At 42.9% G+C, this 21855-nt stretch overlaps 1 protein-coding gene across 2 annotated transcripts in view; it reads right to left on the minus strand.

Annotated features, from left to right (window-relative positions):
• lpgat1 (lysophosphatidylglycerol acyltransferase 1) overlaps positions 1-21855 on the minus strand; it is a 132768-nt gene that overhangs the window by 66367 nt on the left and 44546 nt on the right. For both annotated transcript variants that reach the window (XM_078229831.1, XM_078229832.1), the window contains exon 5: positions 17776-18043. In XM_078229831.1, the coding sequence (XP_078085957.1) occupies positions 17776-18043 (268 nt within the window). The remainder of the gene's footprint in view (positions 1-17775; positions 18044-21855) is intronic.

A 21855-nucleotide genomic window follows, 5' to 3' on the forward strand; every position in this document is an offset into this window, starting at 1 on the left:
CATGTATGGAAAGAAAACTAGCAAAAACATTTATCAATTACAGACAAAAACAAAACTACCACAATAATGTATAACCCTTAACAAAAGAAATCCAAGATGTTCCAATCAAACCAATTTCAAACAAAAAACCTTCCACAGGTTTAACTCAGCAAAGACTAATGCCCACGTGATACTGGGACTGAGTCATTTGGATGAATACTGCAGTCCTCCTGATACACTCAGAACAGCTTCCCAGAACACCAGGGTTTTTGGTCAAGCCACCAATAGCAGATGTTCTACTCCAGGAAGGTATTCCGCTAACCAGCAGAATGTCAGAGAGAGAGACTTCTTTCCAGCTTGATGCCCCTTCTAAAAAAACTAAAACCTACAGCTGATTTTTTAAAATTCTTAAACGTACACTGTCATAATAACCTATTACTACTTCCTTAATAATGGATTCTAACATTTGCCTGATGATGGATGTACAACTGACCTATAGTTTCCTGCTTTTGGTTTCCCTCCTTTCCTGCATAGAAGTGTTACATTTGCAGTTTCCCAACTCACTGGGACATTTCCAGAACCTCGGAGATTTTGGAAGATTACAACCAATGCATCCATTGTTTCTTTCAAAATTCTAGGATACAAGTCTTCAGGTCCAGAGGCCTTGACAGCCTTTACTCATTTTTCCTTATACTTTTTCCTCTAGTGATAATAGTTTTAAATTCCTCCCTCCTTTTTGCCCCTTGATCTTCAACTATTCCTGGGATGCTTTTAGTGTCTTACATGGTGAAGAAAGATACAAAATACTTGTAACAGTCTCTGCAATTTCCTTGCTCCCCATTGACTGGTTCTAAAAGTAATTGGTTTCCCGATGGTTGGTTCCAAGAAACTGTGAAATTATGAACTCTTGGCTACCTTTGTCAATTTGATTTGTCCATTCCACATAAAGATTAAAATCTCTCATAATTATTGCAATTTTATTTTTAAAACAAGCCCTCATTTTTCAATGTATACTCACGTCCTGTAGTTTAACCACTGCTAGGCGGCCTTTAAAACTACTCCCAACAGTGATTTCTGCCCTTCCCACTTATTAATTCCATCCAGGCTGATTCTACATCTTAATTTTCTGAGCTAAGATTACCATTCACTACTGTACTGATATTATTTATGAATAGAGCTAACCCACATTTTTTATTTCTTCCCAGGCTTTTGAAATGTCAAATGTCCTTGCATATTCAGTTTCCACCCTTGGTCCCCTTGCAACCACATCTCTTTAATGGCTATCATATTTATACTAGCTATGCTATGTTGGTACGAATGTTTTTATTTAATTCTATTTTGTTATGAACGCTGCTTGCAGTCAGATAACAAGCCTTTTTTTAAAAACCGTTTTTCCCTACTCTGATCATATTTGCTGGTACACTTTTATTTCTGTACATTCTGTCCCTGCCTGTCACACTTTGGTCATTACCCCTATTTTTGCCCCACACTATTGCCTTGTCTTTTCTTTTAAATTTCTAAATCTCCACCACTGTTTAAAAGTAATCTCTACACCCCCACTTATTTCAATTCTTTGATGATATCCTTTTTCTTCTATGGGTTGCAACACCTTAATTATGCCATTTCTGATTCCTCCCTTTCTTCTAAAATGTTGTAGCTATAAATATGGTTCCTACTCTTGCCATGACCGAAGACAATTTTCTCTCAAAGCTGCATCATCATTTTTACTTACTTTTTCGCGGGGTTTGTAATTTTAGGAGTTTAGATTTGAAAAGCGGAAGTAGGCCGCCCACGGGGCGACCTGGGAAGGAGTTTAGTTTTTTTAAAATATAAAAGCTACTTACCTGCGGGGAGTGTCCTCATTGTTCGACAGGAGCAAAGAAGAGAGGAGAGATTTGTGTGTTCAGCTAAAGGGGTAAGAAATTGATTATTTTTACTTACTTTTTCGCGGGGTTTGTAGTTTTAGGAGTTTAGATTTGAAAAGCAGAAGTAGGCCGCCCGCGGGGCGACCTGGGAAGGAGTTCAGTTTTTTTTTAAGCGCGCGGGAGGTTTAAAAAGCAGGCCGCAGTATGGTGCATATCTGTGCTAGGTGTATTGAGCTGCGGTTCCTAAGGGACCGAGTTAGGGAACTGGAGCTGCAGCTCAAGGACATTCGTCTGGTCAGGGAAAACGAGGTGGTGATAGATAGGAGTTATAAGCAGATGATAACACCGGGGCCACAATGATCAGGCGAGTGGGTCACAGTTAGGAAAGGTGGTTCAGAGTACCCCAGTGGTTGTGCCCCTTAAGAATAAGTACTCATGTTTGAGTACTGATGGGGGGACAGCCCACTTGGGGGAGGCAGCAGTGGTCGTGCCTCCTGTGCGGAGTCCAGCCCTGTAGTAAAAAAAAAAGGAAAGGAAAGGAGTAGGAAGGCAGTGGTGATTGGGGACTCCACAGTGAAAGGGTCAGACAGGCGTTTCTGTGGAAGAAGTCGAGAAACGTGGATGGTGCTTTGCCTCCCTGGAGCCGGGATCAGGGATGTTTCCGACAGGGTCCAAGAAATCCTTAAGTGGGAGGGAGAGGAGCCAGAGATCGTGGTGCATACTGGTACTGCCGACGTAGGCAGGAAAGGGGAAGGGGTTATGAAAAGAGAATATAGGGAGTTAGGTAGGGAGTTAAGTAAAAGGAACGCTAAGGTAGTAATCTCAGGATTGCTACCTGTGCCACGAGACAGTGAGGGAAGGAACGGAATAAGGTGGAGGATGAATGAGTGGCTGAAGGATTGGAGCAGGGGGCAGGAATTCAGGTTCCTGGATCATTGGGACCTCTTTAGGGGCAGGTGCGACCTGTACAAAAAGGGCGGGTTTCACTTAAATCCCAGGGGGACCAATATTCTGGCGGGAAGGTTCGCTAAGGTTACTGGGGACAGTTTAAACTAGAATGTTTGGGGGGTGGGAATCAAAATGTGGTGACTGGGAGAGAGGAGGTTAGAGTAAAAATAAGGGGCTGGTCAGCAGTGTGAGAGGGAGGATAGGCAGGTGAAGGGGAAGAGGAGCTCTCAGACCGAAGGGTTGAGGTGTGTTTATTTTAACGCAAGAGTATAGTGAACAAAATGGATGAGCTTAGAGCGTGGATCGCTGCTTGGAAGTGTGATGTGGTGGCCATTACAGAGACTTGGTTATCTCAGGGTCAGGACTGGGTACTTCAAATGCCGGGTTTCAGATGGTTTCAGGAGGGACAGGGAAGGAGGCAAAAGAGGTGGGGGTGTGGCACTGTTCATCAGGGATAGTGTCACAGCTGTAGAAAAGATGGATGCCACGGAAGGGTTGTCTACGGAATCTGTGGGTGGAGGTTAGGAACAGGAAGGGGTCGGTAACTTTGCTGGGTGTTTTCTATAGGCTGCCCAATAATAGCAGAGATGTGGAGGAGCAGATTGGGAAGCAGATCCTGGAGAGATGTGATAATAACAGAGTGGTCGTGATGGGAGATTTTAATTTCCCAAATATCGATTGGAATATCCCTAGGGTAAGGGGTTTAGATGGAGAGGAGTTTGTTAGGTGTGTTCAGGAGAGCTTCCTGACACAGTATGTGGATAAGCCTACAAGAGGAGAGGCTGTGCTTGATTTGATATTAGGGAATGAACCTGGGCAGGTGTCAGATCTATCAGTGGGAGAGCATTTTGGGGATAGTGATCATAACTGAGAGAGATAGGATCAGTCAAGCTAGGAAAGTGTTTATCTGGAGTAAGGACAACTATGATGCTATTAGGCAGGAAATTAGAGGCATAAATTGGAAGGAGGTTTTCTCAGGGAAATGTACAAAAGAAATGTGGCAAATTTTCAAGGAAAATTTGTTTGGAGCTCTGCACGGCAATGTTCCAGTGCGACAGGGGAGTTATGGTAGGTTACAGGAACCGTGGTGCACGAAAGCTGTAAAAGATTTAGTCAGGAAGAAAAGAAAAGCCTACAAAAGGTTCAGGGAGCTAGGTAATGTTAGAAATCTAGAAGAGTATACGACTAGTAGGAAGGACCGAAAGAGGGAAATTAGAAGAGCCAGGAGGGGACATGAGAAGGCCTTGGCAGACAGGATAAAGGAAAACCCCAAGGCATTCTACAAGTATGTGAAGAGCAAGAGGATAAGATGTGAAGGAATAGGACCTATCAAATGTGACGGTGGGAAAGTCTGTATTGAACCGGTTGAAATAGCAGAGGTACTCAATGAATACTTTGCTTCAGTATTCACAGTGGAAAAGGATCTTGGTAGTTGCAGTGCAGACTTGCAGTGGACTGAGAAGATTGAGCACGTGGTCATTAGGAAAGAGGATGTGATGGAACTGTTGAAAAGCATCAAGTTAGATAAATCGCCGGGACCGGATGGGATGTACCCCAGGTTACTGTGGGAGACGAGGGAAGAGATTGCTGATCCTCTGGCGATGATCTTTGCGTCGTCAATGGAGACAGGAGAGGTTCCGGAGGATTGCGGATGTGGTTCTGTTATTCAAGAAAGGGAGAAGAGATAGCCCAGGAAATTATAGACCGGTGAGTCTAACCTCAGTGGTAGGTAAGTTGATGGAGAAGATCCCGAGAGGCAGGGTTTATGAACATTTGGAAAGGAATAGTATGATCAGAAGTAGCCAGCACGGCTTTGTCCGAGGCAGATCATGCCTTACGAGTCTGATTGAGTTTTTTGAAGATGTGACTAGACACTTAGACGGGAGAAGAGCAGTAGATGTGGTTTATATGGATTTCAGTAAGGCGTTTGATAAGGTACCCCATACAAGGCTTATGGAGAAAGTGAAGGGGCATGGGATACAAGGGGACGTTGCTTTGTGGATTCAGAACTGGCTTGCCCACAGAAGACAGAGTGGTTGTAGATGGGTCTTTTTCAGAGTGGTGGTCGGTCACCAGTGGGGTGCCCCAGGGATCTGTTCTGGGACCCTTGCTCTTTGTGATTTTTATAAATGACCTGGATGAGGAAGTGGAAGGATGGGTTGGCAAGTTTGCTGATGACACAAAGGTTGGAGGTGTTGTGGATAGTGTAGAGGGATGTCAGCAGTTGCAACGAGATATAGATAAGGTGCAAGACTGGGCGGAGAAGTGGCAGATGGACTTCAACCCAGATAAGTGTGTGGTGGTTCATTTTGGCAGGTTGAATAGGATGGAAGAATATAACATTAAGGGTAAGACGCTTGGTAATGTGGAAGAACAGAGGGATCTTGGGGTCCGGGTTCATAGGACGCTCAAAGCGGCGTCGCAGGTAGAGGCTGTGGTTAAGAAGGCGTATGGAATACTGGCCTTCATCAATAGAGGAATTGAGTTTAGAAATCGGGAGATAATGCTGCAGCTGTATAGGACCCTGGTCAGATCCCACCTGGGAGTACTGTGCCCAGTTCTGGTCACCTCATTACAGAAAGGATGTGGAAGCCATAGAATGGGTGCAGAGGAGATTTACGAGGATGTTGCCGGGATTAAGTGGTATGCCTTATGAGGATAGGTTGAGAGAGCTAGGTCTATTCTGCTTGGAGAGGCAAAGGATGAGAGGTGACCTGATAGAGGTGTATAAGATGTTGAGAGGTATTGATAGAATGGATTCTCAGAGGCTTTTACCCAGGGCTGAAATGGTTGTCACGAGAGGCCACAGGTTTAGGGTGCTGGGGAGTAGGTATAGAGGAGATGTTAGGGGTAAGTTTTTCACTCAGAAGGTGGTGGGTGCGTGGAATCGGCTGCCGGTAGTGGTGGTGGAAGCGGATTCGATTGAGTCTTTTAAGAGACTTTTGGATAGGTTCATGGAGGTTAGTAAGATAGAGGGTTATAGATGAGCCTAGAAGGTAAGGAAACTGTTCGGCGCAACTTGTGGGCCGAAGGGCCTGTTTGTGCTGTAGCTTTTCTACGTTCTATGTTCTATCATGCTGCTCTACTAAATAGCACCTTCAGTGCTTTGGGCCACAACCTTACACATCATCTCATTATACAAACACCCAAGGCTGGTACCTTTCCTTCCTATGTTTATTTCTCCTACTCTCAAATCTGCTTGGTATGGTAGTAGCATTTCTGACTCTGAATTTATATGCCGCACTAGAATTGAGTTCTAACCTAGGTTAATCTCCCGAGTAGAATTGAGGGCACGTTGTGTTGTGAGAGGTCCCATCATTTAAAGTAAGGTTCTACCTGCCAGTTACGATGGTTGCGAAAAGATTCCTTGGTGGGATTTGAAGTGAAGCAGCTAATCCAGCTGAGGCAACGTTCCTCCCCAACCAGCATCACCAAATTGAGTATAGCTGATGTTGTATGGGACAATAACTAAATTTTGTCCAGGTTTAGCTTCATTAATTATGTCACGGTACATGTTTTTAAAAAAAGAACAGTACTCAGAAACTGTCTCAACTCAAAAATCAATAAATTTGGGGAGGACTGTTTAATTACCTTCAGGCAAATTACTGGAGGGGGGGGGGATCAGGTTATACGATTCATACATAAATATGCTGCATGATGGTTTATGCGTGTATGGCTGACAGTTCCTTTTGAACGTGGAAAAGTGATATTCATATTTCACAAAGCCCTGGTTATTGATTAGCCAGAGATTGTTCAATAATCTGAGTAGAATCGGAGTGTCAGCCAAGGCTCAAATGGGTAGCAGTCTCAAAGCTGTGGGTTCAAATTCCACTCCAAAGATTGGAGCACAAAGATCTAGTCTGACACTCTGCTGCAGTAATGATGGGTGTGGTGTATCAAAGAACCATCTTTTGGCTGAGACATCAAACTGAGGGCCCATCTGGTGGATGTAAACGATCAAATGCACTATTTTGAGAAAGAGTAGCGGTGATTTCCAGGGTCCTGACCAATCCCTTAAACAACAAAACTAAAAACAGAAACTATAAGGTCATTATCACATTGGTGTTTGTGGGAGCTTAGTGTGCCCAAATTGGGTGTGTGTTTCCTCCAGTAGAACGGTGACTACACTGATGTACAGGTAAATTGGCTGCAAAACATGTTGGAACGTCTTGAATTTATGGAAGATTCCATAGAATTACAAGTCTTTATTTTCTTCATACGAATTTAAGGACAGGTAGTGGCACAGATGCAGGTTCACTAGAACTGAATAACCAGTCTGTTAAGAGTACATTTAATACAGCTGTTCCTATCGATCCGCTACACCTCCTGCCCCACCCTCAAAAATGCACGAGTTCACAATTCTTAGCATTGAACTACATCTAGCACCCAATTTGTTTACCTCATACCTGTCTGTAATTTGTTGAATTCACAAAGAATTTGTAGTTCTTTCTTGCATTTCATAATGTCCCCAATTTCATGCAAGTAAGCTTTAATGCCAATTCTCATGTCCAAATCACGTATGTATAAATCCAAACAATAATCCGAGACACACAACTACTCACGTTCCAATACTTCTAAAAACATCCCTTTGCACCTACATTTTGCTTTGTCTTTAGCCACTACACTATTAATTTAGCTACATTCTCTTTAATACCATGTACCTCAATTTTAAGTGGCACCTCATCATAAATCTTAAAAATCCATATACAGAATACCTACTACGTTCCATTATTTACACAATCAAGCACAATGTGCACCCCACCCTCCACACATTGTCTTTTAATGGTCCTATCACAAACATATTACCTGGTTATTTATCACTTTTTTTGTAGCATTTTGAGAGAGCAGATTGATGGCATGATTTCCTACACTACAACAGTGACTTTACTTCAAAATGTAAAGTAAGTAACTGGCTGTAAAAGACTTCAGGATATCATGAGATCATTAAAAGCAATACAAATGCAAGTACTTTCCATTAATTTGTTGCCTTTATCATCTGTACTTTCCCAGTTTTAATCATGGAGCTCCTGCCTTTGACAAAGTCCCTTTAACCTGTAATGTAACGTATTTAACCTTCACCCATTGCATTACTTAAATATCTATCATTGTTGGCTTACTACGGTCTGCCAATTAATTTGGGATAGGTTTGTCATCCAAACAAAAATTAATTATTTTTATTTTATGCTCTTGGGATGAGTGATCAGGGCGAGGTTTCATCATTGCCCATCCCAAGTTGACATGGCGGTGGACATTCTCCTCGAGTAGTTTCCTTAGTGATGGCACTCCCATAATGCTGGGAATTCCAGGAAATTGTTGCTAAATCAATAACAGAAGAGTTATATAAACATGCAAGTCAGAACAATGTGAATTGCGAAGTTTACAGGCAGTGGCGTTTCCATAACATTGTTGCTCTTGGTAGTGGAGCTCAGTGGAGAGGGAATTCCATTGATGGTGTGTACTGCAGCCACAGTACAGCAGTTGTGTAGAAACTGGCTATGAATTTCAGTGACAAGGGTGCTAATCAAGCAAACTGCTCTCTCCTGAATAGGTCAAGCTTCTTGAACATTGTTGCAGCTATATATATATCAATCACACTCCTGACAAGCCTTGTGGAAGTGGACAGGATTTCAGAGGTTAGGAGACAAATCATTTCAAGAGTACTCGATCTTTGCTGTTATTGTAATCATGTTTCCACATCACAGCGTTGATGCTGCTAGACTACTTCAGCTTCTCGTCAATGGTTAAAGTCACATCTAACATAAAGGAAGATGGTTGTGGTTGTTGGAGGTCAATCATCTCAGTCCCAGAACATAATTGCAGGAGTTCTTCAGGGTAATGTTCTAGGCTCAATCATCTTCCCTCCATCACAAGGTCAGGAGTGATGATGTTCACTGATGATTGCACAAGTTCAGCACCATTTGTGACTCCTCAGATGCTGAAGCAGTCTGTGTCAATATGCAACAAGACCTGAATGTTAGAGTTCTTATAAGCTTTTCTCACTTCTGAGCATGTGCAGGCTTTGGGCGGAGGGGTTCCAATCTGCAAGTGTCTTGCAAGTCCAGACCGTCTGCTTTCTTTTGTTAAAACTTTGTCATTTATTTATACAGAGATGATCCTTCTTTTAACAATAAGCTTTGGATTCAAATTATCACATTTTCGGTGATGAGGAAGAAATGGAAGTGAAAATTCAAAGTTTATCTTTGTTCAGCGTGGCAACACAGGGTTACATACCGTGAGTAAAAAACTTCTTTGTGAATTTATTCGAAGGAATCAAGTTAGCAGCACCATGGTGTTTAATAAACTAAGTGAGGACTGGGCAGAATACATGGAAAGGCTGCAGCACTCCTTTTAACAAATGGAATAGAAAACGTGAAAAAGCACTCAATTCTCCTCAGTGTGTGTGGAGTGAGGACTTGTATGTTGATGAGAAATCTGGCCCCACAACGGAAGCCAAGGGAGATTTAATTTGAAAACTTAGTTGCTCTGGTCTCGAATCACCATAATCTGAAGTCCTCGGTGATTGTTCAAAGATTCAAACCTCATAGCCACTTTCGAAAAGCAGGTCAATCCGTAGCTAACTTTGTGGCAGAATTACACCAGCTTTCAGAACACTGATTTTGGAATAGTTTTAGAAGATATGCTCAGAGACAGACTGGTCTGTTTTTAATGAGGACAGCATTCAGCGTCAGTTACTGGGGGAAACTGGACTTGCTTTTAGAAATTGCTCAGGACATGGTAACGGCTGCTAGCCAAGCCAGAGATATTCAGCAGGTTAACGGTAGTGCCCATGTGAGGTGCTGCACCAAATACAGAAAGCTTCCAGAAAAAAGTTAAAGCAGTGGAGTGTTTTAGGTGTGGAGGGCCACACCATGCCAATCATTGCAAGCTTATGGACACTGTCACCAATGCAGCAAGAAAGGACATTTAGTGAAGGCTGAACAAGAAAATTTAAACTTAAAGAAGCCTCAATCAGCTACACAGTGTGTGGAAATCTTGGAACAGGCAGAGAAGCACACTTACAATGTTAATGAAGATCAAGCAGAGCCTATCTTTGCTACAGTTATAATCGACAGTGAGCAGTTAAAGATGGAGGTGGACACGCCTGTAATTAGTGAGGAAACATACAAGTCGACGTGGGATTCTAGCCAAGTCCCAGCTCTTACCCCAGCAGAGATTAGTCTTAGGACGTACACCGTACAGTCCATACCTTTACTTGGGGTTTTGGAAGTCCATATTGCGTACAACAGGCAAGAAGCCAGGGCATGCCTCCTTGTGGTCAAATGGAAGGGGCAGAGTTTGCTTGGGCATGACTGGCTCAGCAAAATTCCATTGAACTGGTACGAGATCAAGCACACATGGGTGACTGTTGTTACAATATATCCATACGTGTTCAAGGATGAACTGGGTACATTAGCACTTCATCCTTGGGAGTGGCCTGATGTGCCATTGTCCAGACTGCATATGGACTTTGTGGTACCTTTCATGAACCACATATTTTTGGTTGTTGTAGATGTGCATTCGAAATGGTTGGAAGCACATATCATGAAAAATGTTACAACTCCTGTGACAATAGAGAAGCTACATCAAATTTTCACAACCTATGGTTTACTAGATTTGGTTGTTTCAGATAACAGCACTACATTTACAGGTTAGGTATTTCAGGAATTCATGTGAAAGAATGGTATATGCCATGTGCGTACTGCGCCATTTCACCTGGTTTCAAATGGTTTGGCAGAGAGCTGTTCAAGCTTTGAAGGAGGGATTGAAGAGAATGGCAGGTGATACTTTGTACCACGCCACAATCCATTACAGGGCTCTCTCCTGCAGTAACTGTTTGTCAGGTAGAAGGCTGAAGTCTCATCTGGACCTGCTTCATCCAGATCTCAGAGCACAAGTGAGCAGGAGACACACAACTTCCATTCCAAGGAGAGGCAGTTCAAAACAGATGATCAGGTCAACATCAGAAACTTTGGTTTGAAATTATTCTTGATACCTCCTCTGGTTACTACAAAGTGGTCCAGTATCTTGGGTTGTCAGACTGCAAAATGGAAGAGTTATTCGCAGACACCAAGACCATATTCCCCTGCAGTTTGACCATGAGTCAGGAAAGGTTTCAGAGTCAGCAACCATTACTGATAACATGGTAGAAGGTAATGCTGCTATGGGAAGTTCACCAGAACGTTTCCAGTTTGTCAATTGGGAGGGGAAGAGGAATGTTCAAGGACAGAATCTCAATCTACCTTTTCACCTACGATTCCAGATCCACCGTTAAAAGATTCACTAGTAATGTATAGCTTGCAATGCAACCACAAAGCTCCTCGCAGGCTTTCGTATGGTTACGACATTACTTTGTTGTATTTCTGTCCTGATGGTGGATTGAAATTTAAGAGGGGAGAAATGCAATAGAGGGTTCTTGTAAGACTTTACTCCTTCTGAGCATGTGCGGGTTTTGGGCAGGGTTTCGGTCTGCAACAGAGTCCTGCAAATCCAGACCTGTACACTTGTGCTCCTGTTTTCTTTTGTTTACTACTGTTTTGTTAAACTTCATTATTTATTTATACAAAGATGATCCTTGTTTTAACAATGCATTCAAGTACCTTACTTGTGGATTCAGGTTACCATAGTTCTAGGCTCAATCATCTTTAAGTGCTTCATCAATAATCTTCCCTCCATCATAAGGTTCACTGGTGATTGCACAAGTTCAGCACCATTTGTGATTCCTCAGATGCTGAAGCAGTCTGTGCCAATATGCAGCAAGACCTGGACAATATTCAGTCTTGGGCTGGTAAGTGGCAAGTAAAGGTCATGTCACACAAGTGCCAGGCATGACCATCTTCAACAAGAGAGAAGTTAATCATTTCCCCTTGATATGCAACGGCATTACCATAGCGCCCCACAATCAACATCCTGGGGTTACCATTGACTAGAAACTGAACTGGAACAGCCATATAATGAGAGACCAGAGGCTGGGAATTCAATGGTGAGTAACTCACTTCCTGACTCCCCAACATCTACAAGATACAAGTTAGGAGTTTATTGGAATACTTGCCACTTGCTTGGGTGAGTGCAGCTCCAACAGCACTGAAGCTCGACATCATCCAGGACAAAGCAGCCTACTTGATTGGTACCCCATCCACCACCTTCAACATCCATTCCCTCCACTACTGACGCACAGTGGCATCAGTGTGCACCATCTGCAAGATGTACTACAGCAACTCGTCAAAGCACCTGCCACAGCATCTTCCAAACCTATGACCTCTACCACCAAAAAGGACAAAGGCAGCAGATAAATGGAAACACCACCACAAGTTCCACCTGGAATTGTCAGCAAAGTTCCTCTATCCTGATCTAATGACAGATGGAAGGCCATTAATGAAACAGTTAAAATGATTGGTCCTGGGTGTTTGTTGAAGGGACTCCCACAGTGATGCATTGGAGTTGTAATTACGAACCTCTGACCAAGCACATCTTCCTCTGAATTAGGTATGACTTTCAGTCATTAGGAGGATTCTCCCTTTTTGACTTTTATAAAGTTAATTTTTGCCTGAGCTCAATGATGGTATACTTAATGCAATACTGCCTTGATGTAGATCTTAAACTACTTTATCTAGTTTCACTTTCAATAAAATTAAGTAATGATTACTATTTTCCAAGTATCATCCTACTTGCAACTCATCTACTTGTCCTGCTTTGTCACTCAGATCAACATTGCTGGACAAGCAATGTAATGATTAAAGAAACCATACTGGACACAAACCCATTTTGACGACAAGTCTTTCTAAATTGCCAAAGCTAAATAATAGACGTATTAAGGCATTGATGAAATTAAAAAAGGTACTTAAATAACTAAGTGAATCACTGGAGCTATAAACAAAAATGGGAGATAAGAAGCATGGAAATCCTGGCACATCAGTTAAACTCATGAGCAAAATGATAGTAATTTCCTACCTGACTCCCCAGAATTTCATCTCACCCATTTACTCATATTCTTCCACGCTTTCCTATTTCCTTAGCTATTACACAATCATTGTTTCTTTAATGTCTTATTGTTTCAGTCCAATATGTGGCCGAGATGATCTGCTATATAATTCTATTCTTTTGAGTTGTCTGTTTTCCTCCTCCCTATTTTCTAATTTTCAGCTATGCCAATGTAACTTGCCTTTCAACTGTCTGCCAGAAAAATCTCTCTGGTCTTTCAGCTCTAATCAAATGGCAGAGATACTGACATTTTCTATTCTGAATATCACTTTTAAAGAGTTTTTTGTTCTTGCAATTTCAAGTACCTCATTTATTTTATGGTCTGTACATGGACGTTTAAGCTTTACGTCTTAGCATCCACATTTCAAAAACCACTACGTACTTTCACATTTCTTTATTTACTGTTCACGTTCCTGAGGCAGCAGAAAGAGGGGTCAATCTAGGCATAGTTGGATGACAGATATCAGTGTAGTTGTCGACGAGCTACGGCAATGCGAGAGAATGGTGCAAGACAGACAAGCATGACATACCATGTCTCCTGGTAGGAGTAGCTAAAAGCAGGACAGGACAGCATTTTCTAATTGTATTAATGCCCATTTTTACCTCTATATTTCAGTTTTGGTCCACATCGTTGTCTGTTCTATTCACAGATACTAATGTAGGTTTCCAGATTTTTGTTTCTTATTTGCAGCGAGTGCTTTGCCTTTATCCATTTATTTTAGCTTTTTACAAACAATTTCCATTTCCTCCACCACCCCACCTCCTCCAAAATACTGTAAACAATCCAAACAAAATGCACCTTTTTGCTTACACCCTACCTAGAGATTAATCTTATTTGCAATTTTATTTTTTTGGAAATTCTTTGATCAAAAAGTACCAGTTTATCATTTTTAAATTTTTACTTGATATTTATCTCATTCTGCATAAAAAAGCTTTTGCGTTATTCCTACCTCACACTACAAAGTTAAGGTGAGAAAGGAACTTTCTCAGGATAGACTACAACAAATTTCATTTGCATAGAACACTTCTGCACTTAGGGTTTCTACAATTCAATGATTTAAAAGTAGTAAAACACCTTAAGGTGCTTCATAGGAGTGTAATAAGGCAAAAACTTAAACCAAAAAAGGTGATATTAAGTGAGAAAAACTATATCAAAGTATATTTTAAATAGCTTCTTAAAGCAAGGGAGTCATGTGGAGATACAAAGCGGTTTACAGAAGGTTTTCGGGCATGTAAGGTTATAAAACACACCTGCTGATGATGAAGCAGAGAGTTGGAATACACAAGGTGTCAGAGGAGATCCGAGGATTGTATTACTGAAGGTGATTAGAACCAAAGGGAGGTAAAGGCCATGGAGAGATTTGAGCACTAGGCTAAGAATTTTAAAAATTGATGTGTTGATAAACTGAAAGCCAATATAAGCACCAAGTACAGATGGGATGATGGGTGATCAGGACTTTGTGCAAATTAGGATGTGGACAACAGAGTTTTGGGTAAGCTCAAGTTTATGGAGGATAGAAGATGGAAGGCTATCCAAACTAATTAATGGAAATATGCAGTTAACTGTCCTTCTGTATTCTAAATTTGAAGTGTGTTCGTTGTGAAAAATTAAATTTTTTCTCCCAAGGAAATGGCAGAAAAGACTACCAAAAATTATATATTTCAGTCTGCATTTTCTATTATTGCCATTATTTACACCCGACTCCATTTTGGTGGCATTATGGCATGCCTGCAAAAAGAATGCAACCAAGTATGAAGATGCAGCAAATTGTTAGTCTTCGAGTGTGCCAGCCCAATGCTACACAGCAGCTGCAGGTGTTCTGGTGGCTAATGGGAGCACACAATATCTAACTCTCTGCTAATAGAAAAACTGAAGAGACCATTTTACAGTGCCAATTAGAGGTCAATGTTTTAAGTTTGAGGCAACTTGGAAGCTGTGGCCATTCGAGCAGTGCTGGCTCCCAATCCATCATTTGTGGTGAGTAACTCATGTATTGGACAACATTGATTTAGCAACTCTGGTATCAATTGCAAATAAGCTTTCTTTGTCTTGCATTTTGCATGTCAGAACATTATGCAGGACTGATAGGTTCAAAAACTTTTTATAAAGTGGCCGTGCTGAGACAGGTGCTTCTACAGCTGCTAGTCCCATCCAAAGAAAAATTCATCAGGATGAAAGAACTCTGTGTTCTAGAGTGGGACTTGCGTCCACTTTCAAAAGAGAAACTACGCATCTTTCACAGAACTCCTTCATGAACTGCCCCAAACAAGAAACTGGGCCAAGAATGGTACAAGTTCAAAGTATCGCACCACCATCTTATTAGGACAATAATGCAGCCTTACCAGTGCTACCTATATCACAAGAATAGATACACTTAAAAAAAGGATGACTTGTATTTATTCTTGCAACTGGATGTAAACTAGATTTCACCCATTAACATGAACTGAAACTTAGGTCCCAGAAGTGAAAGTTCAGCTTCGAAACAAAGTGCTCCACCCAGTTTTTAATAACATGAACTTCCTCGAACTGACATGAGGAAAATATGAACTTTTGTTCATTGTAAAAAGTTTAATTTCAGTTTGGAAGGTCAGACAGCCCCAGTTTTCTCTCTCATGATGCCTGTCTCAGGTTTACACTTCTACCCAAGGAGCTGGAGACATTGATTAAGCCTGGGAACTACAGGCCTGAGACAATCATTTTTGTCTACAAGGAAAATGCAAAAACAACCCTGTAATGCTAACCCTACTGAATGGTTCTTGCTACTCTTCATAAAGTGTTGCAGTCTGCACACAGCACTGGTCAGTTTGGGAACAGAGTAGAATGAAAAGATTGGAACCTGCATCCCCTCACATTTTTGGCATTGCCTCAGAGATGCAATACCTCCGTTTCAGGTTGCCTCCCAGACAAAACTGTAGTACAATCAGATTGTTAATCCCATCTCCTCTCACCCCATTTAACTGCACATGGAAATGCTATTTTATCATCACCCACTCGAGAAATTTATAGAAACACATCTCAACACAAGTTATATGATAGAACTGAAATCTACTCTAAGTTTGAAAAGGATACAAGGCTTAATGAGAGAGAGAGAAGGGCCTCTTAAGGATCAACAAGATCATCTATGTGCGGATCCACAAGAGATGGGTGAGATCCTAAACGAATATTTCTCATCAGTATTTACTGTTGAGAAAAGCATGGATGTTAGCGAACTTGGGGAAATAAATAGTGGTGTCTTGAGGAGTGTACATATTACAGAGAAAGAAGTGTTGGAAGTCTTAAAGCGCATCAAGGTAGACAAATCCCTGGGGCCTGTGAAGTGTATCCCAGGAAATTGAGAGAGGCTAGGGAGGAAATTGCGGATCCCCTAGCAGAGATATTTGAATCGATAGTCACAGGTGAGGTATCTGAAGATTGGAAGGTGGCAAATGTTGTGCCTTTGTGCAAAAAGGGCTGCAGGGAAAAGCCTGGGAACTACAGGCCAGTGAGCCTCACATCTGTGGTGGGTAAGTTGTTGGAAGATATTTTGAGAGACAGGATCTACAGACATTTAGAGACGCAAGGACTGATTAGGGACAGTCGGCATGGCTTTGAGAGGAAAATCATGTCTCACAAATTTGATTGAGTTTTTTGAAGGGGTAACCAAGAAGGTAGATGAGGGCAGTGCAGTTGATGTTGTCTACATGGACTTTAGCAAGGCCTTTGACAAGGTACCGCATAGTAGGTTGTTGCATAAGGTTAAATCTCATGGGATCCAGGGTGAGGTAGCTAAATGGATACACAGTTGGCTTCTTGACAGAAGCAAGAGGGTGGTTGTAGAAGGCTGTTTTTCAAACTGGAGCCCTGTGACCAGCGGTGTACCTCAGGGATCAGTGCTGGGTTCACTGTTATTTGTCATTTATATTAATGATTTGGATGAGAATATAGGGGGCATGGTTAGTAAGTTTGCAGATGACACCAAGATTGGTGGCATAGTGGAAGAAGGTTATCTCGGATTGCAACAGGATCTTGATCAATTGGGCCAGTGGGCTGACAAATGGCAGATGGAGTTTAATTTAGATAAATGCATGGTGATGCATTTTGGTAGATTGAACCAGGGCAGGACTTAGTTAATGGTAGGGCATTGGGGAGAGTTACAGAACAGAGATCTAGGGGTACATGTTCATAGCTCCTTGAAAGTGGAGTCACAGATGGACAGAGGTGGTGAAGAAGGCATTTAGCATGCTTGGTTTCATTGGTCAGAACATTGAATACAGGAGTTGGGATGTCTTGTTGAAGTTGCACAAGACATTGGTAAGGCCACACTTGGAATACTGTGTACAGTTCTGGTCACCCTATTAAACTAGAAAGAATGCAGAAAAGATTTACTAGGATGCTACCGGGACTTGATGGTTTGAGTTATAAGGAGAGGCTGGATAGACTGGGACTTTTTTTCTTTGGAGCGTAGAAGGCTGAGGGGTGATCTTAGGAGGTCTATAAAATAAAATAACGAGGGGCATAGATCAGCTAGATGGTCAATATCTTTTCCTAAAGGTGGTGGTGTCTAAAACTAGAGAGCATAGGTTTAAGGTGAGAGGGGAGATATATAAGAGTGTCCAGAGGGGCAATTCTTTCACACAGATGGTGGTGAGTGTCTGGAACAAGCTGCTAGAGGTAGTAGTAGAGACGGGTACAATTTTGTCTTTTAAAAAGCATTTAGTCAGTTACATGGGTAAGATGGGTATAGAGGGATATGGGTCAAATGCAGGCAATTGGGACTAGCTTCGGGGTTTTAAAAAAAGGGTGGCATGGACAAGTTGGGCCGAAGGGCCTGTTTCCATGCTGTAAACCTTTATGACTCTATGATTAATACCATCCATCTTTGCACTATTTCTAAATGCCAAACAAGATTATTGGTTTCACCAACAAGATCACCCCAATTTGAAACTTGCTGCACATAATGCCACATAACCCAGCCACCAACCAAAAAGATTTGTCAATGGCTGTCATCATCAGATCAACACTTACCAGCTCCATTAGCATCACCAACTGCTCCATTTTCGTGCTGTGCACATAGAGTCTGTAGGATGACTTCAGTGGCTCCCTGTCGTGGCAGAGTTACATGTTTTAGAAATGGTAAGTTGTTCTTTTTTGCAAATGACTGGCTGGTTTCCCGCCTCTTTCTCAAGAAACCGCCTTCAGGAAACAAAACAATCCACTTCCGATCCCGACTCCTGTAATATTTTTCTAAGTGCCGTCGGAGAAGAATCAACTGCTTGTCACGGTGAGCTTTACCCTGGAAATTAAAGTATAAAAAAAAAGCTGGTAGATTAAAGAGATAACAGTCATTATAAAAGAGACAATTTGGCTCTGCTGCACACAAAGGAGATATTTATCCTAGTGACAACAGAATATTGCTGGTTAGCAAGGACAATTGGTGAAATAATTAAGTTAAAACAGTTCACAGTGTCCAAGAATCTAAAGAGAAAAAAAACATACATGAAGTACTAGACAAGGTCATAACCAGAAACAAGAACAAAATAAATTTGATTTAAGCAGCAAGAGTTTTTTGCATAATCAAAGAATGAAAGCTGTCCAACTAAATATATTTCCTTGATTCCCTGAAGGCACTAAAAATTGCAGTTCTGCCACAGCTACCAGCTGCATTTCGATAACCACATTAGCTTGGTTCAGTCTTTGAGCTCAAAGATTGTAGATTTAAGTCTCACTGTAGCACTTTAAAAATGTAGGTTGGCACTCTAGTTAGTTCAGGTGGTGTCAATCAGATGAGATGTTCCACCTGTTCAGCTAGATAACCTAAGCAGTGTTGACAATTAACTGGAAAACAAAATGGCTTTTTTAATAAGTTTCCTTAAACTGCCTCTTCTGCTCTCTTCACCGGGATCTTGAAGCAATATAGATTTGGTTAATTATTGTCACATGTATTAGTATACAGTGAAACAATGTTTCTTGTGCACTATACAGACAAAGTATACCGTACATAGTGAAGGAAAGAAGAAAGTATAGAATGTAGTGTTACAGTCATAGCTAGGATGTAGAGAAAGATCAACTTAATGGGAGGTGGGTCCATTCAAAAGTCTGATGGCAGCAAGGAAGAAGCTGTTCTCGAGTCGATTGGTACGGTGTCCTCAGACTTTTGTACCTTTTTCCTGATGGGAGAGAGAATGTCCTGGGTGAGTGGGGTCCTTGATTATGCTGGCTGTTTTTCCGAGGCAGCGGGTAGTGTAGACAGTGTCAATGGATGGGAGGCTGGTTTGAGTGATGGATGAGGCTTCATTCACGATCCTTTGTCATCTATTGTGGTTCAGGACAGAGCAGGAGCCATACCCAGCTATGATGCACCATAGAAAGCAGTCTTTCCGGTTATATCTATAGGAGTTGATGAGAGTTGTAGCAGACATGCCAAATGCCAAAAGGGCGGCACGGTAGCACAGTGGTTAGGGCGGCACGGTAGCACAGTGGTTAGGGCGGCACAGTAGCACAGTGGTTAGGGCGGCACGGTAGCACAGTGGTTAGCACTGCTGCTTCACAGCTCCAGGGTCCCGAGTTCGATTCCCGGCTCGGGTCACTGTCTGTGTGGAGTTTGCACATTCTCCTCGTGTTTGCGTGTGTTTCCTCCGGGTGCTCCGGTTTCCTCCCACAGTCCAAAGATGTGCGGTCTAGGTTGATTGGCCAGGTTAAAATTGCCCTTGAGATGCGTAGGTTAGAGGGATTAGCGGGTAAATATGTGGGGGTAGGGCCTGGGTGGGATTGTGGTCGGTGCAGACTCGATGGGCCGAGTGGCCTCCTTCTGCACTGTAGGGTTTCCATGATTTCTATGAATTTCCTTAGTCTCCTGAGACAGTAGACTCGTTGGTGGGCTCTCTGAACTATAGTATCCGCATGGAGGGACCAGGACAGTTTGTTGGTGATCTGGACACCTAAAAGCTTGAAACTCTCGACCATTTCTTCTTTGTCCTCATTGATGGGCATGCCCTCCACTACGCTTCCTGAAGTCGATGACTATCTCCCTTCATTTTGTTGACACTGGAGGGAGAGATTATTGTCATCACACCAGTTCACCAGATTCTCTCTTTCTTTCCTGTACTGTGCCTCGTCACTGTTTGAGATCTGACCCTCTACAGTGGTGTCATTAGCAAACTTGAAAATCGAGGTTGATGGGCAATTTAGCCATACTGTCAGAGGTGTATAAGAACTATAGTAAGGGACTGGGGACACAGCCTTGTGGAGCACCAGTGTTGAGGGTGATCATGGAGGAGGTGCTGCTGCCTGTCGGTTAGGAAGTCTAGGATCCAGTTGTAGAGGGAGGAGCCAAGCCCCAGGCCGCAAAGTTTGGAGATGAATCTTGTAGTAATAATGGTGTTAAAGACTGAGCTGTGGTCTATGAATAGGAGTCTAACATAGGTGTCTTTGTTGTCTAGGTGTTCCAGGGTTGAGTGTAGGGCCAGGGAGATGGCGCCTGCTGTGGCAATAGGCAAACTGCAGTGGATCCAGGCAGTCTGGGAGGCAGGAATTGATTTCCCATTTCACACATGTGCCACAACTAACCTTTCGAAGCACTTCATAATGATGGATGTCAGAGCCACTGGATGACAGTCATTAAGGCACGCTGCTTGGCCTTTCTTTGGTACTGGGATGATGGTTGCCTTCCTGCAGCAGGTACGGAACTCAGATTGGTGTAAAGAGTGGTTGAAGATGTCTGCAAATACACCCGCCAGCTGGTCTGCACAGGACCCGAGTACTCGTTTGGGTCCCCCATCTGGGCCAGTTGCTTTCCGTGGGTTGACTTTTGAGAAGGCTGCTCTGACGTCAGCAATGGTGACCACCGATATAGGTTCGTTCAAGGCTTCTGGGATGGAGGGAGATTGGGCCCACATCAGAGAACTTTGGTTTAATAGAACCAATTGTATCATTTATATTTACCAAGTAGATTACAAGGAAAAGGCAGCTGTATCAGAAACCTTTACTCAGCATCACAACAGATTGATCATGGCAAGTCCCCATACTATTAATAGCACACAGCATAATCATTGGGAGATGCCATGTGGAAGAAGATGGTCACCTCAGCACCTCACTGTACCGCAAGCCCACGGATAACCTCACGATGCTCCACTTCTCCAGCTTCCACCCTAAGCACGTTAAAGAAGCCATCCCCCACGGACAAGCCCTCCGTATACACAGGATCTGCTCGGATGAGGAGGATCGCAACAGACACCTCCAGACGCTGAAAGATGCCCTCATAAGAACAGGATATGGGGCTCGACTCATCGATTGACAATTCCGACGCGCCACAGCGAAAAACCGCACCGACCTCCTCAGAAGACAAACACGGGACACGGTGGACAGAGTACCCTTCGTCATCCAGTACTTCCCCGGAGCGGAGATGCTACGGCATCTCCTCCGGAGCCTCCAACATGTCATTGAAGAAGACGAACATCTCGCCAAGGCCATCCCCACACCCCCACTTCTTGCCTTCAAACAACCGCACAACCTCAAACAGACTATTGTCCACAGCAAACTACCCAGCCTTCAGGAGAAGAGTGACCACGCCACCACACAACCCTGCCACCTCTGCAAGACGTGCCGGATCATCGACACAGATGCCATAATCTCACGTGAGAACACTATCCACCAGGTACACGGTACATACGCTGCAGGAAAGGATGTCCCGAGGCATGGTACATTGGGGAAACCATGCAGACGCTACGACAACGGATGAACGAACACCGCTCGACAATCCCCAGGCAAGACTGTTCTCTTCCTGTTTGGGAGCACTTCAGCGGTCATGGGCATTCAGCCTCTGATCTTCGGGTAAGCGTTCTCTAAGGCGGCCTTCACGACACAACAGCGCAGAGTCGCTGAGCAGAAACTGACAGCCAAGTTCCGCACACGAGGACAGCCTAAACCGGGATGTTGGGTTTATGTCACACACCGGTTAGTCTTACTTCGGTGGTTGGTAAATTGATGGAAAAGGTCCTTAGAGATGGGATTTACGACCATTTAGAAAGATGCGGATTAATCTGGGATAGTCAGCACGGATTCGTGAAGGGCAAGTCGTGCCTCACAAATTTGATTGAATTTTTTGAG

This window comes from Mustelus asterias, chromosome 15 (assembly GCF_964213995.1).
Source record: "Mustelus asterias chromosome 15, sMusAst1.hap1.1, whole genome shotgun sequence".
NCBI lineage: Eukaryota > Metazoa > Chordata > Chondrichthyes > Carcharhiniformes > Triakidae > Mustelus > Mustelus asterias.